At 35.0% G+C, this 17,905-nt stretch overlaps 1 protein-coding gene across 3 annotated transcripts in view; it reads left to right on the forward strand.

Annotated features, from left to right (window-relative positions):
* The window catches only part of LOC123556614 (serine/threonine-protein kinase N2-like), a 47,922-nt gene extending 31,859 nt beyond the window's left edge, over positions 1-16,063 (forward strand). For all 3 annotated transcript variants that reach the window (XM_053525442.1, XM_045347497.2, XM_045347505.2), the window contains 13 exons: positions 420-563; positions 1,123-1,198; positions 1,699-1,827; positions 2,331-2,461; positions 3,135-3,373; positions 3,873-3,945; positions 4,723-4,902; positions 8,163-8,314; positions 9,178-9,397; positions 10,097-10,204; positions 10,633-10,713; positions 11,337-11,396; positions 12,417-16,063. In XM_053525442.1, the coding sequence (XP_053381417.1) occupies positions 420-563; positions 1,123-1,198; positions 1,699-1,827; positions 2,331-2,461; positions 3,135-3,373; positions 3,873-3,945; positions 4,723-4,902; positions 8,163-8,314; positions 9,178-9,397; positions 10,097-10,204; positions 10,633-10,713; positions 11,337-11,396; positions 12,417-12,560 (1,737 nt within the window). In that variant the 3' untranslated portion in view covers positions 12,561-16,063. The remainder of the gene's footprint in view (positions 1-419; positions 564-1,122; positions 1,199-1,698; positions 1,828-2,330; positions 2,462-3,134; positions 3,374-3,872; positions 3,946-4,722; positions 4,903-8,162; positions 8,315-9,177; positions 9,398-10,096; positions 10,205-10,632; positions 10,714-11,336; positions 11,397-12,416) is intronic.
* Positions 16,064-17,905: the final 1,842 nt, after the last annotated feature.

Raw genomic sequence — 17,905 nt, forward strand, 5'->3', positions numbered from 1 at the left:
ACAGAATCCAGGAACACTGGTTAAGTTATCTGCCCGCCATTACATAACTGAAATACTGTTGAAAAACAGTGTTTACACCCAAAACAAAACAAAAAATATTTTGTATGAAAACTGAATTGGTAGTGTAGAATTCTTTCATGTCAGGAAGTCATCAAGCTGGATTGCAGAAAGCGCGTGGTTCTACTCAGGTGTTCATCCTCTCCTGAAATACTTGTCTGGGACCCTATGGTCTTCCTTGACCATGAAAAGCTGAAAAAGTTGATAAATGACCTAAATTGTGTCACTGTGACTCTTAACCCAACTACAAGAACAATTTATTTTGTATGAAGAAGCTCTGTAAGTTCTTTCTTGTTTATTATTGATATAATGGAGTTTACAGACTGTGTTTAAACTATAATGTACTGTGTTTATTGTTTCAGAGTAGGGAACTAGAAATAGCAATATATTGGAAAGATTGGCGTCAGATGGCGGCTGTCAAGTTTCTCCGACTAGAAGATTTCCTTGACAATCAGAGGCATGGTATTGCTATACATCTAGAACCACAAGGCATTCTTTTTGCTGAGGTAAACCCTAAATGCTTGCAAGTCTTGCAATACTATTGTTGATTTGTAGCTCGCATTTGAAATAGACCAATTTCATGGCAGCATCTTTTTTAAGACTGGTCTAAAAAATGTTAGGGCCTTTAACCCAGTACTTGCGTTTCCTGTGTAGTATATTCAGCAGTGATACAATATGGTTCCCAATTCCTCAGAAGTAACACCAAATACACTGTTACAATGTGTCCTTGTACAAATTGTTATAAAATGAATGATTCCAAAGTAGTAAAATGTCTAAGATGTTTTTGAAATTGAGAACAGATATAGCACTCTGCCTATGTTGTTTAGAAATATTTAATACCAATTGTTATGTGATACATAATTTTCTGTGTCATATTTTAGAGGATTTTACAGATCATGTGCAGGGTAAATGAAAATGCTTTTATTTTTTCTAATCCAAATTTTGTTCTTTTAGTTATAATGCAGTTCATTTCTTTTAGTCTGATTTTTTTTTCTAAATCACTATCACATAAATCATAAGTTATTGCAGTATCAAAACTGTTAAAGAGTTGTTTTTGTATTGCAGATTACATTTTTAAACCCAACCTTGTCTAGAAAACCAAAGCTTCAGAGACAAAGAAGAATTTTCCCAAAACATAAAGGTAACATAAAATGTTTACATATATTCTGTTCAAGTATACTGGAAGGTTTATTTTGTTGATGTGCTTGAACTGATTTCAGAACTGTTTCTGTTGTAAAAAGTGTTGTAACCTTTAAAAGGTTTTGCCAATTGTTTCTTTTATTTGAGAACATTAATTTTATTAGCAAAAAAAGTTAATATCTTCAGGGAAAAATTTCTATGCACTGGTTTTTAAATGTGGGTAAAGGGGTGTATGTATTTCTGTTTTTTCTCACATACAATGGTTCATTTGTGCCAGTCTGTCTAGGTTTTACAGTATTTACTATAAGGCAAACAGAGTATACACTTGTTGAATAATTTCAGGAAAGAATTTTTCACCTGATTTTCTCGAAAGTTAGTTAAAACTTGTTAATGCATTCCAGTTTTTGTGTGCAGATTGAAAAATTCATTCAGGCCAATTATCTTAGCTATACTATAGAAATTATTGATTAAACGGTTAATAAATTTATTGAATAATTTCAGGAAAGAATTTTCTCCGACCTGGTCAGATGAATATAAATGTTGCAACTTGGGGTCGGTTGATGAAAAGAGCTATCCCTCCACAGTGTGCAGAATCTACTAGTGCTTTCAGTCCTCCAGCTGTTAATACTGGTACATATGTTTTGAAAAAAGTAAACACTATGTTAGTGGATGCCTTTGCAGCATATTTAGATTGAAATATATATTTTGATATTGTTCTTTAAATAGGGGCCTGTAGATTGTTCATTCTATAGAGGTCCATTGCAGCCGAACGGTAATGGTTACTGGCTTGAAATCACTTGCCCCTCACCCCTTGGGTTCCAAACTTAGCTTTTGCTGTAGAATTCTTTAATATGGAGAAGCTATCCAGCTTGTATATGGAAGGTCTGTGGTTGTACACAGCTGCCTGCCTTTGAACCTGTCATGTCTGACAAAGAATACCTCAAGGGTGACAGTGTTTCAACTTGTTTAAAGATCATAAAACAAGAAAACAAGTAGGGTGGAGAAAGTATAAATTACTAACATTTGTTCGGATTTTGTTAACGCCAGATGATAGACTGCTTAGTGATATCGTTATATATCTTTGACATACATATACTTGTGTACAAGATAGATCAACTATTGTTTATTTACAGCTGTTCGACCTGCTGTCCACCCGATGCATTTTGAACCTGTTACGCCCAATGATAAGCAGCTCAATAACCGACATCATTCCGAAACTCTCAACACTTCCAGATCACCAGAAGGTCAAGAAAGAGATATACAGGTAGGAAATAACTTACTTGGAAAAAATCACATTTTGTTTCTGTGTTTAACCCTTACCCTGCAAAATTTCTATAATGAGCTCGTCCATTTTCCAGTTTAGACAGTGCCATTAACTGTTAAAAGGGGTGCTTACCAAAAAGATACTGACTGAATAGCGAACAGTGTAGATCATGATCAGATTGCACAGATGTGCAGGCTGATCATGATCAACACTGGTCGCAAAGGCAGAATCGGTTGTGTCCAGCCTGATAAGGGTTAATAGGTTCAACATAGTTTTTGTGCCACCCACACATTGGACATAAAGAGAAAGAAGAAGGTATTAGAAAGATTGGGAGGCTTCTTCTTTAAATGGAAAATAGTGTAAAAGATTTATTATAATTCTATTTTAGCAGAGCTGTGATACTTTATTTGTATCAGTATGTTTAAAATTTGATGAAAGTTTACATTCTAACCAAACTGAAAGAATTGTTTAAGAATATAAAAAGGTTTCTGTGAAATCTCACAATTTTCTTAACATTCATGAGGGCACATATTAATGGATTTTAATTTTGGAAAGGTAAAAGAAAGGTTTAATTTATTAGTTTTCTCAGATGTAATTTTATGGACTTGTGCAGCCACAAAATAAAAAAAAAAACAACACCCATGAATATACTTTTGTTGCTTTTTTGTTTCAGGAAGCATTAAAGTCATTAGATTTTCTTGGCGAAGATTCTTCTGGTCATACAATTGATTTAGACTCTATACCTGCCAACAATGTGGGGTTACGTGTCCCCGCCTCACAGATACCCCCTGCCAACTATGCCAGTCCCCGAGCCCCATCACCCCCGCCCCCATTACCTGCAGAAGCCCCGCCCATTATTTATGATACACCAAGCAGAAAATACCCGCCAGCAGTGCAACAGTCTCAACCAGAGTAAGTATAGTTTGGAAATTTTAAAAGTAATAAATGTGTACATATGTTTTAACAGTGACTTAAACATAGAGTCTTTTTATGTTATAGTTCTATGGGTGAAATGTAATAGCTAAGCATATTTTATAGTAGAATCATATATAGGTTGTTTGTATTATATTTATATAGCAGTTTCTGTGGATCATGTTAGAATTATGTATTAAAAAGTTTGAAAATACTGAAAAATGCAATATTTTTGCGAGGCTAAAATCTTAAAAATTAGTGAGGTAGAATAATTGCAGTATGGTGAAATGGTTAGAATTCATGGGCATAAAATTTTGTGATGTTGGTAAAAACAATTATTGCATGGTGATAGGAATTCTCAGATTTCAACTTTTGAAGCTAAATGAATGGGACTTCTGTTCAGTTGTTGAATTTTAATTCTAATAATTGGCTTCATGTTGGTAGTACAGGACTACAGACATGTATTGATAAAATTTTAAAATGTTATCTTTGTTTTCAGTTTTACTGGTCAAGCTGTAAATATGACAGAATTTCGACCCATCAGTGTTCTTGGTCGTGGCCATTTTGGAAAGGTAAAATTTCTTTTGTTACGGTCAAAAGTGATTGAAAACCTGTATTGTTCTGTCTGTCTTTTACTTTCGTCGTCAGTTGTTATACCAAGTATGAAATTATTTAATGAAGGCATTGCTTACATAGTCATTTATCCGCCACCCTGGTGCCATTTTAAGAAGTTTAAATGAGTGTAGAAAAAGTTGGGTTTTGGTTAGAAAAATACATAAGATAGGATAACAATGTTAACATACAAATACCTTAATTTAGTAGAAACAGGTTTACACCTTCTACAAAAATTGCCTCCAGTGTCAGTCTTCCGCTACCGAAAGTGGGAGAGTTGTCACTCACTGGTGGAGAACAAGATAGTAACTACCCAGGAACATGATAAGGCATGTAGACTTATATTATGTGTCTGAAAAACTGTTGAAAGTTGCTCCTACTCATTATACAACAACAAAATACCTATACCAAAACTGGGATGTTGCAGGGTGGGTTAAAAATCATGGGTGTTTGCTGTCTGTATGTTTCCACACTTTGAAGCAAATACTGGTTTGAAATCCTGAGTCAAAGTTCGGAGAGAAGTCCCAAAATGCAGCCTTGCCATTGGTCAGTTTCAATTAACGTACTCTTGAACAACCAGTCAGATGCTGGAGTTGTGAGACTGGTACTCAAAACAGTATTTAATAACCTTAGACTCAGGAGGTAGTTACCAAAAATAGAAAGCCTAATTTAGGCTAATTAATTATTTATATTATTATTGCAGAATTTATTTTCCATTTTGCTCTGTTCTATTTCAGGTTATATTATCAGAGTATAAGAACACTGGGGAATATTTTGCCTTAAAAGCATTAAAGAAAGGTGAGATTATAGCGCGAGACGAAGTGGAAAGCTTGATGTCAGAGAAGAGAATATTTGAAGTGATAAATGCCATGCGACATCCGTACCTCGTTAACTTGTTTGCCTGCTTCCAGACTCAGGTGAAATTCCTTGTTAATTTGTTTTCAGCATCACAACTTTGGTACATACCTTGTAAACTTGTTTGCGAGCTTCCAAACTCTGATAAAATAACTTGTTTACCTGTTTTTTGCTTCCAAATTCATGTAAATACCTTGATAACTGAACTAGGGTAAATATGGATGAGGTTACCGGTTTATGATGACTGTTACGGTCAGACATAAGTTTTCCTTCTCATATCAGTGTGTGAAACTTAAAGGGCCGACTTGGTTCTCCAGGCAACTTTTATCAGTTATCTGCTTACAGCTATAACATGGAAATTTAATGGCCATTACGCCCAGCATGAATTGCAAGAGAGCAATTAATTTGGTCAATTTTTGGAATCAGGTGTGTGTTGTTACATGTTGAAATTTCACACCAAGCATGTATGCTGTATAAATATCTCTGAGAGAAAACAAAAGTTGAACTCTGAATCTCAAAAAATATTCACAAAAAAAAAAAACAAGATAAAAATACACAAATTAAACTATTCAGCACTAACGTTATTATGACGTTATGGTATTTGTGTCACACTAAAAAAAAACATGAAGTAATGCAACTACTTATAACACAAAATAAACTACAATAGTGTAGGTTTATTACTGTTTCCATGTCGTTATCCATTCACTTGCCCAAATTGATTAGGCTTATTATATTTCTAGAGTATATTATTATTCATTATACATGTATATTGATATTATCTTTCCATGAAGTAAATCCATTCTTCGGGAATATTTGATATGTAATTTATTGTAAATACATCTATTGTTACATATATGTAAATTTATTGTATATTATTCTTTCTCCATCTGTTTATATATATGCGCAGACATTTACAGTTATGCAAATAAATTACTATCGGGCCTTTTCTTCATCATTTTGGGAATGCCACCAAAACCAGTGGATTTGGGATAATGCTCTTGTGGGAATATTTTCAAATTTCAAAATCTATGTAAAAAAAAAATGTTTGTGTATAATATTAATAGATTGCATAATAAAGCATTTCAGTAATTGTTAAACAGTATAACTGTTCCTTTGGTAACCAAAATGTACATAAACTTTATCAAAACTATTTTAAAACAGCAAAAAAAAAAAATGTAACACTCATTTGGGAATCTGGAATAAAGACAGTTGTTTTTTATGCTTTAGGATTACCTCTTTTGTTTGTTTGTTTTGGGGTCTAACGCCGTTTTTCAACAGTATTTCAATCATGTAACGGCGGGCAGTTAACCTAACAAGTGTTCCTGGATTCTGTACTGGTACAAACCTGTTCTCCGCAAGTAACTGCCAACTTCTCGAATCTCCACATGAATTATCAGAGGTGGAGGACGAATGGTTTCAGACACAATGCCCTTTATCAAATCGTCACGGAGAACATACACCCTGCACGGGGATCGAACTGTCAACCCCGTGATCCGTAGACCAACACTCTCCTTAGTTGTCTTATATTTATTTAAATAAATTACTTTCATCACATTCATCTCAGTCATGTACATAGATAGTAATGTACGGTGTCACCTCAAAAGGGTGACGAAATGACCAATTTGAAATCACCGAGGGGGACGAAATGACCAAATAGGGGACGAGTTGACTCGGAAACGAGTTGACTAGGTGACGAGTTGACTGTAAATCCATAATTGTCTCATACTTATGTAAAGAAATTACTAATATCACATTTAATTACTTTGAAATACAATAGATCTTAGTATGTGTTTCATAAAAAACTAACCCCAATGATGAAAACGATGAAAGATATATTTCAGAAAAACAGAAACTCAAGTACTAAGTAATGGGGGTTTTAGTTCCCAGACCCAGTGATTGTACTACAAATGACTCACAGTGATTGAACTGTAAATTATCAAATTACTGGTTTATATATCATTGCACATGACATTGGATAGAATATTTTTTTCTGTATCACAAGTGCAATTCAACACTGGAGCATGAACACATGGGCGTAGGAGTGAGTTTAACTTTTTGGGGGGGGGGGGGGGGGGCCAAATGGGCCATAGGCCCCCTCAAGCCTCTATGTACAGGGGCCAAATGGGCCATAGGCCCCCTCAAGCCTCTATGTTTTAGCAATCATTGAGTTATTCTAATGATAGACGGCGAGCCGCTATGACTAGATACCGGAAAGGGCCATTTCCGCAAAAAGGGCTTAACATGATCGGAAAGGGCCTGCCATATGTTTATTATTGGAATTTATTTAATTATTTCTTCATATTTCATTATGACATAATAAAAGCAAGTAAATTATGAAAAAAAGTTATCAATTGATGATACACATATGACTAGGCACTAAACTGTCTTAATCAGTCATATTATATATTGTTCTAATTAAGTGTGCCATTTTTTACATTCTTCTGTTGAAATCCTGGACATACAATCAGTTAGCGCTGCATTTGTCTAATTGTGATATAAAGTTGTGGAAATATCACTTCCCTTCAATGGATAATGAAAAACAAAAAAAAAAATACATAACGTTTACATGCGTAAACAGGTTAGGCCTACATAGATTTTGCAGACGCTCAAGCCGGAACTGTAGTGATTGCGCTCAATGACATATTATTTTTATAAAATGTAATCAAACAATCCTTGGCGTGGCGCGTACAGATTTCAGTACTCGCACTACGGAAAGAGACAAGTCAGAATACAAGGGAAGGCCAAATGCAAATCAAAAAATCAGGTTGAAAAGAATTATATGATGCTAAGTAAATGTTATATTAGACTGCAAGTTATATCTCTTTTTCAAAATATTGGGGGGGCCAAACTAGTTTGGCCCCCCCTCTCCTAGCTTTGGGGGGGCCTGGCCCCCGCTGCCCCCCCCCCCCCCCCCTGCTCCTACGCCTATGGAACATATTCCCTGAGAGGAACCCAGATGGTCAGTGAGCAGCCATGTCCAGCATTATTGCCTTAGTGTGTACCTGGTAATGGCTGATCATTGAAATGCGATAAACATTATGATAAAATGGGCATTAATGTCAGGGAAAACCACAAGACTCTGGAAGCTAATTTATAGCCAAGTCGGCCCTTTAACAGTGCTATTCTATTTTATACTTCACGATAAATACTAAAATTCAAAATTTCCCATGGAATATGCATGTGGAGGTGATCTTGTGGTGCATATACACAATGATACAGCCCCCTTAAGACAAGAAATAAACTGCTCGATTGAATGATGGAAAGAGTTCATTTTGAACTTATAGTGCACATGTATATGAATGTCTGTGATCTGTTTTTACAGGAGCACGTAATATTTGTGATGGAATATGCATGTGGAGGTGATCTTATGATGCATATACACAATGACGTGTTCACCGAACCTCGTACCGTGTTTTATGCAGGCTGTGTTGTACTTGGGTTGCAATATCTACATGAGCATAATGTTGTATATAGGTAAGTAGATATGTAGGATATGCAAGACAAGAGTAAGCAATACTTAACCCTTAGCCTGCTGGCGGCAGATGATTCTGCCTTTGCGACCAGTGTAGACCAAGATCAGCCTGCACATCCGTGCAGTCTGATCATGGTCTGCACTGTTCGCTATTCAGTTCGTAAATTTTCAGTGAACACCCCTTCGAATAATAAATGGTATTGCCCAAACTGAATGATGGAACAGTCCATTTTAGAAATTTAGCAGGCTAAGGGTTAAGAAAGTTAACCTCAGAACATTCAGTTTAAAGGTAGGCAGAAAAGTATGTTACTTTGATTGTTCCCCCTAAAAATGGGGGAACTGTGCCAGTAGATTTGCCTATGGCTATCCATCTGTCTGTCATTTGATTCTGCCTTTACACTCTTACTTTTATCAGGGATAATTAGTTTAAACATCATAGAGATCTCGCACTTGTGAAATAAGAAATTTTTAAAGTGGTCAAAAGTTTGGTTAAGTTGTAATTCATTCCAAGTACTGAGAGGATGTTTTTATGGTGTAATGACACATTGGTTACATTTTGAACGGATAAACTTTCCGGAATTCGCTTATTACTTGTAAATCACATTTTTTTGTGAGCATGACATTTCTTGCTTTGGTCCAAACAGCTATTTCAGGTGGACATGAATTCAAGGAGATATTAAAGATGAATGGAGTTTACATGTTTGTTGGGCTTTACTTTAGTGGAATGACAACCATTGACAATAATTTTTTCAGTATGCAGAATAAATTGTAAGAAATGGCATGGTTTATATATGTATTTATATAACATATATAATAACAGATTTAATGTTGTGTGATATTATACAAGAGTAATATTTTTTTACAGAGATTTAAAGTTAGACAACTTACTGCTAGATTCGGAAGGTTATCTTAAGATTGCTGACTTCGGCCTTTGTAAAGAAGGAATGGGATTCGGTGATCGTACAAGTACGTTCTGTGGTACACCAGAGTTCCTTGCCCCTGAAGTTCTAACTGAACCATCCTATACTCGAGCCGTGGATTGGTGGGGTCTTGGTGTTCTGATATTTGAAATGCTTGTTGGAGAGGTATGTTTGAAATTTTGTTAATGATATTTAACTTAAGAATCTGTCAGCTATATAAATCTTGCAACTGAAATTTTGTACTTCATTGCATTAGGTGAGCATGATTTAGTTATATAGAGCTTATCGTTATTCACAAGAGGTAAACCTCTGTTAGACTTAAATAAAAATTATTATTATAGTCCTAAGATTTTCTCCAATCAAGCATGAATTTTTAGTTATTTGTTGGCAAAGTCATGATTTCTGTATACATGTACTTACGCCTGTTAAAAGCAAAATTCTGCAGGTATTTTTAGACAAGTTTATTTGTAAATTAATCAGATATGTACGAAGATACATATACAGTTGAAACTCTGTACCTCGAATTCCAAGGGATCAAGCATTTTACTTTGAGGTAATTGAAATTCAACTTAAAATGATATTTTGTGCACCTGTTTTCGACATTGGACTTGAAAATGTCTTCGAGATTGCCAGAATTTTGAGATAAGTGAGTTTGTGATATAGAGTTTGAACAGCTGGTATGTATGTATTATAAGATACAGAACCTTTTCAGAGCAACACAACTTCTGTATACTAGTAAGTCACACAATTTAAGCTTCCCATCAGTACCTCTTCTACAGAGATGCATAGATTTTGTGTCAGTGTCGGTGAATTAGAAGTAATGGACATGATTTTGTTTATTTTGAAATATTTTGCACATTACAGTCTCCATTCCCTGGTGATGATGAGGAGGAGGTGTTTGACAGTATAGTAAATGAGGAGGTGAAATATCCACGATTTCTATCCACAGAGGCCATAGCTATAATGAGACGGGTAAGCGCACATTTCTTACAATGTCTTTAACTAAATTTTATAGTCATGAAGTTTACAGGTGTTGCTTTACTTACAAAATAACACTAAACCTGTCTTAATATATGGGCCAAAGGCATATTTTGAGGTCTGAGCGCAAAAATATTGTATCTTGTTTTTGATTTATATACAGTTACAATAGTTTCGCACTCAGTCCACAATTTGTTTTTTCGTTTGATCACCACCTTCGATCAAAGTTGCGTAATTGTGAGTTCCTTGCTGTGAGCAAATTTGTGTAGAAGTTGTAAGGTACTTACAGAGGATGAATATGAGCAGGTTCAGGAACACTAATTCAGGTTACTGATCCAATTACATAGCTGACAAACAGTTAAAAAAAATGGTTTAAAAGACGTGTGAAACAATAAACATTGACAATCTAGTAAATATTTCAGTTATTACGCCGTAACCCTGACAGAAGGTTGGGATCCAGTGAGAGAGATGCTGAAGATGTGAAGAAGCAAGCATTCTTCAGGGTAAGATTTTTAAGAAACTTGAAATAATGTTCTGGACTAGGAATATCAAGTTTAGACATTAAACTGGTCTTAGTTCGGTTATTCCTTACGACTGCTGACTGTAACAAATGCAAATTGATAAGTTATCGTCGGCGCATGAATTTCATCAGTTGGTATGTTATTGCAGTTTGAAATATGAGTCACAGAGCATGCTGGATGCTTTGTCATTACAGATGCATAATAACGCTCCATCTTGAGAAAATATTGCAAGGTCATTTTGATCCATTTGTTGATCCATGTAGTTTCAATAAATACCAAATGATTAAACCACTTACAGAACATGCCAACCATGAAATCCCTATCCTGAACAAGACATAATGTAAGCAGACTACTCAGAAATGCCGGAAATATTTTTTATACTTCATTAATGTAAGTTATTAACTTGGCGATGTTTTGTTTGATGATATAAGACATCAAATTTTTGTTGTTGAAATTTTTTGGTTATGCGGAGAATTGGTAGTTGCAGTAAGAAAGTTGTGTTTGTATGGAGTATTGATCATGGTGTTTAACCTAAATACCTGTACTGTTCAAAGATGTTTGCATTAAACCCAGAAAAGCAAAATGTTAATATATTTATGTTACAGAACCTGGACTGGAATGAGTTGTTAATGAGACGAGTAAAGCCACCATTTGTTCCAACTGTTGTAAGTATCCACTTTTTATCTGTTCACTAGAGGTTTTTGTCAAGCCTGTAAGGGAGCGAAGACATAGTTGTCCAAATGGCAGTTCGGTGTATGTGCATGGGTGTGTCTGTCCATCCAGATTTCTTTGTCCAGACCATAAGTTTGTCATTGATTGTGGGATTTTGAAATAACTGGGCACAATTGTTCACCACGAGAAGGCGTGTCGCGCGCAACACCCGTGTCAATATCTTAAAGGTCAAGGTCACACTGAGTTTCAAAGTCAAATATGGCTATGATTAACCTTGTACGGACAATAACATTGTCATTGATTGTGGGATTTTAAAATAACTTTGCACAGTTGTTCACCACCATAAGACGGCGTGTCGTCCGCAACACCCGTATCAATTTCTTAAAGGTTAAGGTCACACTTGGAGTTTAAAGGTCAAATATGGCTATAATTGACCTTGTCCAGACAATAACTTCGTCATTGAATGTGGGATTATAGAATAACCTGGCACAATTGTTTTATTTGGCACAAATGTTTGTCTCAGTGAGACAGAGTTTCATGTGCAACTCCCAGTCCTTTTGACAGCTGGCAGGCTCCACATGTTGCCCTTGGGCATTTAGTCTAGATGGAGGATTTAAGGTCACTGTCCCCTAGTATGGATTAAAAAGCCACAATTGGAGAGTAGAATTCTTGCATGTGAAAAAAAGCTATCATGTTGGCTTCAGAAGGTTACTGGTTCTACCAAGATGCCAGCTTGTGCCTGAAATATTTTCCTGAGGAGGCACCTTTGGTCTTCATTCCACCATTCAGTGGATAGTTGCCATATCAAATAAATTATGAAAATGTTATTAAATAACAAATAAATAGATGTGTTTAGAAGACAAAAAGCTAAATATAAATTGTGGCAATTTACCTTATGTACAGTTAAGACTGTTTTAATTTTATTGGTGTTAGGTTACAGCACCATTCTGAGCTTGTTCTGATCAGTACTATTAACTGTAACTATTTTGATGTTTATTAATGTTATGTTACAGCGCCATCCCGAAGATGTTAGTAATTTTGATGACGAGTTTACTCAGGAAAAAGCTGTGTTAACACCGGCTAAGGATCGAAGGAGCCTAAATTTGGAAGATCAAGACTTGTTCAAAGACTTTAACTATATTGCCGACTGGTGCTAGCACAATGAAAAGGAATTAGGATTTACAACACTTCATTGAGAACCATTTTCATAGAGTGTTATTAAGGTGTCATTAAAATTGTGCCAGTTGCATCTTCCTTGATGAACACAAGTAAAATCGCTGTTAGAAGTACGATTTGTTCAAAACTTGGAAGAGAAAATCTGACAGACATCATGTTGGCAAGGAAGATATACGGTTATGCCCAATGCTGCTATCATCTTTGGCTTGAAAGGGAGTTGAGTTGGTTCAGTGTCGAGTTAATTTTATTGCGTGGTGTTGAATTTTTTACGCAGGATTTTTGACACTAGCAAAATCTGGATACTTACCTCCTATATTAAGGATTGTGTTAATTTTCTAAGTTATCTTTTAGCAATACACTGCTGTATAACAGTTTACAGTGTGTGTTTGAAATCTTGACGTTCTTTTGAGTGTCGTGAATACTGGGCGTTGCTTATATTTGTAAAGTATTGGTAATTTATGTGAAATCTAACAGTGCCAATATTGTCAGATGCATTGAATAATAAGTACTTACTTGGGAGAGATTTACTTGCCAGGAGCGTTTGAATTTATTCTGGCACATAATGCGGAGTAACAGAATTTGAGATTTCATGGTGCCACATGGACTGGATTTTACGAGATACTGTTGTAGAGAAAGTGACTTTTCTATGCAATGTAGACAAATGCAGTGAAAAACTATTAAGGCAATAAACAATTATGAATTTGTATAATATATCAGTGCTAGAGCTTTTAGACTAGTAGAGGCCAGTTAGATGATTGTGGACATTGGAAATATTGACAAGTTGGGCTTCCTTTGAAATCAGTTAACAGGATTGTTGCGTATCAAAAATCAAGGTGTTTGTATGTTCGAGGAGATATAGGAATTGTTTGAACTCTGTATCATAGATGATAAACAGCTTACATAAATTCTGTTCAAATGCTGTAGAAGGTGTGGCATGTTCAAAACATTTGTGTTATTTCATAATTTAATTGCGAAGATGTTAAACAGCATATTTATATACAGTTAAGATAGTACGGAAACGAGGCTTAACCAGTCTTCACAGTTTTAATGCTAGTTATTCATGCAGATAATAAACCTTGTGTAAATGTTATGAAAAAGTAGACAAGTCCTTTGTGAAGTGATGACCTGTTAATTTTAATGTAAGTTCAAAAGTTGCTTAAAACCAGACAATTCAGATCAGAAAAGGAAAATTACTCTTTCTGTTGTGTTTAATTTTGAGTCATTATGTTCAGTTGTAATGCAAACCCAGATGCAGAAGATGACATAAGTTAAACTTTGTTTCCGTAAAGGAAATTTAGACGTGCACACATTGCCAGTGCTGTAATGAAATTTAAGACTTACATGTGATAACAGTTATGTTCAAATTCAGTTGGGAGTTAACAGAAAACGAGACCTGTCAACAACTTTATAGTTGTAACTTGGAAACAATCACCCTTCTGTTTAAATTAAGTTCAAACATCAATGTAGACACATTCAAAAGTTTTCACGAGTTTACATATGATAGTGAAAAAACTTATCAAGTCATAGTGCTCTTACCATTGTACATTTTTTCCACTTTATAAAAGTGCTTGTTGTTAAAAAAATACATATTTTTTTACATCATCTATTTCATATATTTATATAGTTCTGTAAATCATGTGTAATGTATGTTCAGTCAGCATTTCATTTCTCAGTATGTCCGTTCAGTTATTATTTTCATTATATTTACTTTTTTTTAAAAAACATGATAGCAAAATATATTTTAAAATTTTGTGGAGCGAGAAATTCTGTGGTTTTGGGGGGAAAAACAGCTATTTTGAGTGTACATTAACATTCATATTTCACCCTTTGAACATACATGTAGATGAATTGGAATATAACTTGTTATTTTGGATTTAATTTTATGGATTGACTCTACCACAAAATCCAAAGAAATTTTCCGTTCAGGAATGTTCTTGATTTTACGGTAAAAATCGTAAGTCAGTATTATTTAAGGTAGTGTACAGGTACTGACAATCAGTAACTTTTGTTCAAGTACATAAGATATGCTTTATTCAGCTTGTTGGATTTCACTCTCTGTTTTTATGGGAAGTCATTTGATTAGTGGGCTACATCAACGGCGAAAGAATGACGAAATAGCAAAGGCAAACACGTTAATGCACAGAAATTACTGGTCATTATTATGGCTCCACCACATTAAGTTGATTCTAAAATGTATAGTGTAAAACAGATATTTAAGTTCTTTCTCTTTTACACAAGACTAATGCTTAAGACTTCTCTACATACCAACTGACTACATGAAGTAATTACAAGTTCATTTAATTTCAAAAAAAAAAATGCAAATTTTAAGGTAATGGACCAGTATGGACAATAAGCAATTCTTGTGCATTTTCGTGTCATCATATGCTATTTCAGCGTCCTTTGGCCAGAGAAAAAAAAGTTACTATTCCATATCAACCGGAGAATGACAAAAGCACATATCGTGGGCTGAGCGCGAAACTATTGTAACTGTATATGAATAAAGAACAAGATACAATAGTTTCGCGCTCAGCCCCCGATATGGAGGACATGGTCTCGAACAGAAAACACCAGTTGTCACTACAGGTCCATTACCTTGAATCTGGATGCTTTCCCCTTTTAAACTTTATATTATATCAACAATTATGTCCAGTTGAATGGGCTATGTTAAAGCTTGAACTACACTTGATGAAAGATTAAATGGACTTAAAGATGTGTACTGAAACCTTGATTAAATTGACGTTAATGTTGTGAAGAAATGCAAATGATGAAAAGATTGTCAAGATTTGAAGTCCATAATGAAATAAAAAATTTAGTTTGTTGATATATTATGGCCTAAGTGTCTTGTTCTATTTATGCACTGTTGTAGGCGTAACTGATATTAGCCATTCATTTGTTATTTTGTTGAGAATGGCTTAATTTTATATTTACAAGAGGTATACATGTGTACTCCTGTTATTCCTAATTTATCAAGTCACATGTCCACTTCCATGTTACACAAGTCTTCCAGCTTGGCAGGAAATAGTACACACAGATAGTACTTTGAGTAATAAGTAGTAAGTTAGAAGTATTGAAACCAACACAAGTCGGGGGTTGTGGTAGTTCTTTTATCTCTTGAACCTTTACCCTGCTAAATTTCTAAAATGAACTTGTCCATTATTGTACCCCCTGACAACAAAGTTGTAAGAGGGGGTATACTGGTTTCAGGTTGTCTGTCTGTCTGTCTGTCCGTCTGTCCGTAGACGCAATCTTGTGCGCACCATCTCTCCTTATCCCCTTGACAGAATTTAATGAAACTTCACACAAGTGATCAGTACCAACAGTAGTTGTGCATGGGGCAAGTTAGGTTCTTTTAGAAAAAAAATTTGCATAGTTATGGGACTTTGTTTTTTGTTACTATACTATATACATAGACACAATCTTGTGCGCACCATCTCTCCTCATCCCCTTGACACAATTTAATGAAACTTCACAGAAGTGATCAGTACCAACAGTAGTTGTGCATGGGGCATGTTAGGTTCTTTTAGAAAAAAAATTTGCAGAGTTATGGGACTTTGTTTTTTTTGTTACTATACTATATACATAGACACAATCTTGTGCGCACCATCTCTCCTCATCCCCTTGACACAGTTTAATGAAACTTCACACAAGTGATCAGTACCAACAGTAGTTGTGCATGGGGCATGTGAGGTTCTTTTAGAAAAAAAATTTGCAGAGTAATGGGACTTTGTTTTTTGTTACTATACTATATACATAGACACAATCTTGTGCGCACCATCTCTCCTCATCCCCTTGACACAATTTAATGAAACTTCACACAAGTGATCAGTACCAACAGTAGTTGTGCATGGGGCATGTTAGGTTCTTTTAGAAAAAATTTTTGCATAGTTATGGGACTTTGTTTTTTGTTACTATACTATATACGTAGACACAATCTTGTGCGCACCATCTCTCCTCATCTCCTTGACACAGTTTAATGAAACTTCACACAAGTGATCAGTAACAACAGTAGTTGTGCACAGGACATGTTAGATTCTTTCATTGGCAAAAATTGCAGAGTTATGGGACTTTGTTTCTTGTTAACATACTATGTACATACAGTCTGCATATGCAGTCTTGTGCGTGCCTAATCTACCAAACCCTTGCACACAATTTAATGAAACTTCACACAAGTGATCAGTACCAACCCTAGTTGTGCATGGTGCATGTTACATTCTTTTAGATAAATATTCTACATAGTTATGGGACTTTGTTTTTTGTTACTATACTGTATACATACAGTCTATATACATACAGTCCACATAATTAAGCAATCTTGTGTGCGTCAAATTGCAATGTACTGTGTCAGTGCATGTGGGGGGTACATTCATCACCTTTAGTGATAGCTCTAGTTCAATTTTAACATTACCAGTTATTATTCAAAGGGGTGTTTACTGACTGAATAGCAAACAGGGCGAATGGACGTGCAGGCTGATTTTGGTCTGCACTGGTTGCAAAGGCAGAATCACTTGCTGCCAGCAGGCTGAAGTTTAAAATACATTGGAACAATCATATTTATTGCCAAACTTGAAAAGTTAAAAGTCTGTAGCCGTGCAGAGCATTGTACCAAAAAATTGAAAAGCAAATCTTAGTGTTGAAATATTTCCTTTGAAATTTCATCTTTGTTTATGTTTTTGCTCTGTAATATTTTTGCATCCATCATTTTAGAAATGAATGGATTAAGCTTTTATGACATCTATGCATCTTGTTAAGTTGTACTTGTACTTTTTCAGGCATTAATTTCACATGGTGTGTGTTTTTCTTCATTAATACAGCATAGAACAAAATTAATGTTGAAATAGAATTTGATTTTCTCTGATCGCTTCCCAGTAACTACATGTAAATTAAAAGAAATAGAGTCTTGCAGAATTTTCACTGTAGATATTTTGAGATTTTACATGTAGGAAATTGTGATGCATAGTAATGAGGGCCTGCTGCATTTTTCCTGATAAATAGATCAAGCAGCGTGCTCAAAATACACAGTTACTTCTTTTTGTGTTTCCATATATTTGAAATAATTTACTTTTTATGCTTTGTAAATGTTTCAAGGTGGTACATTGGAGTCGTCTTACTGAAGGTAATGCAGTTGGTTTGTTGCAAAAAAAGATTGCAAAATTAACTTCTTACTTTACATACTTAAAAAGGATAATAATTCTATGCATGTTCACCGTAATATGTATAATGTGCCTTTTCTGTTTAAGGGTCAGTCTAAGCAATATAGAGTTAAGGATCATTGGACTTGAGACAAAATGTGTCTTATGATAGTGCAGTATTACAGGGGTATTAATCA

Source organism: Mercenaria mercenaria, chromosome 15, assembly GCF_021730395.1.
Source record: "Mercenaria mercenaria strain notata chromosome 15, MADL_Memer_1, whole genome shotgun sequence".
Taxonomy (NCBI): domain Eukaryota; kingdom Metazoa; phylum Mollusca; class Bivalvia; order Venerida; family Veneridae; genus Mercenaria; species Mercenaria mercenaria.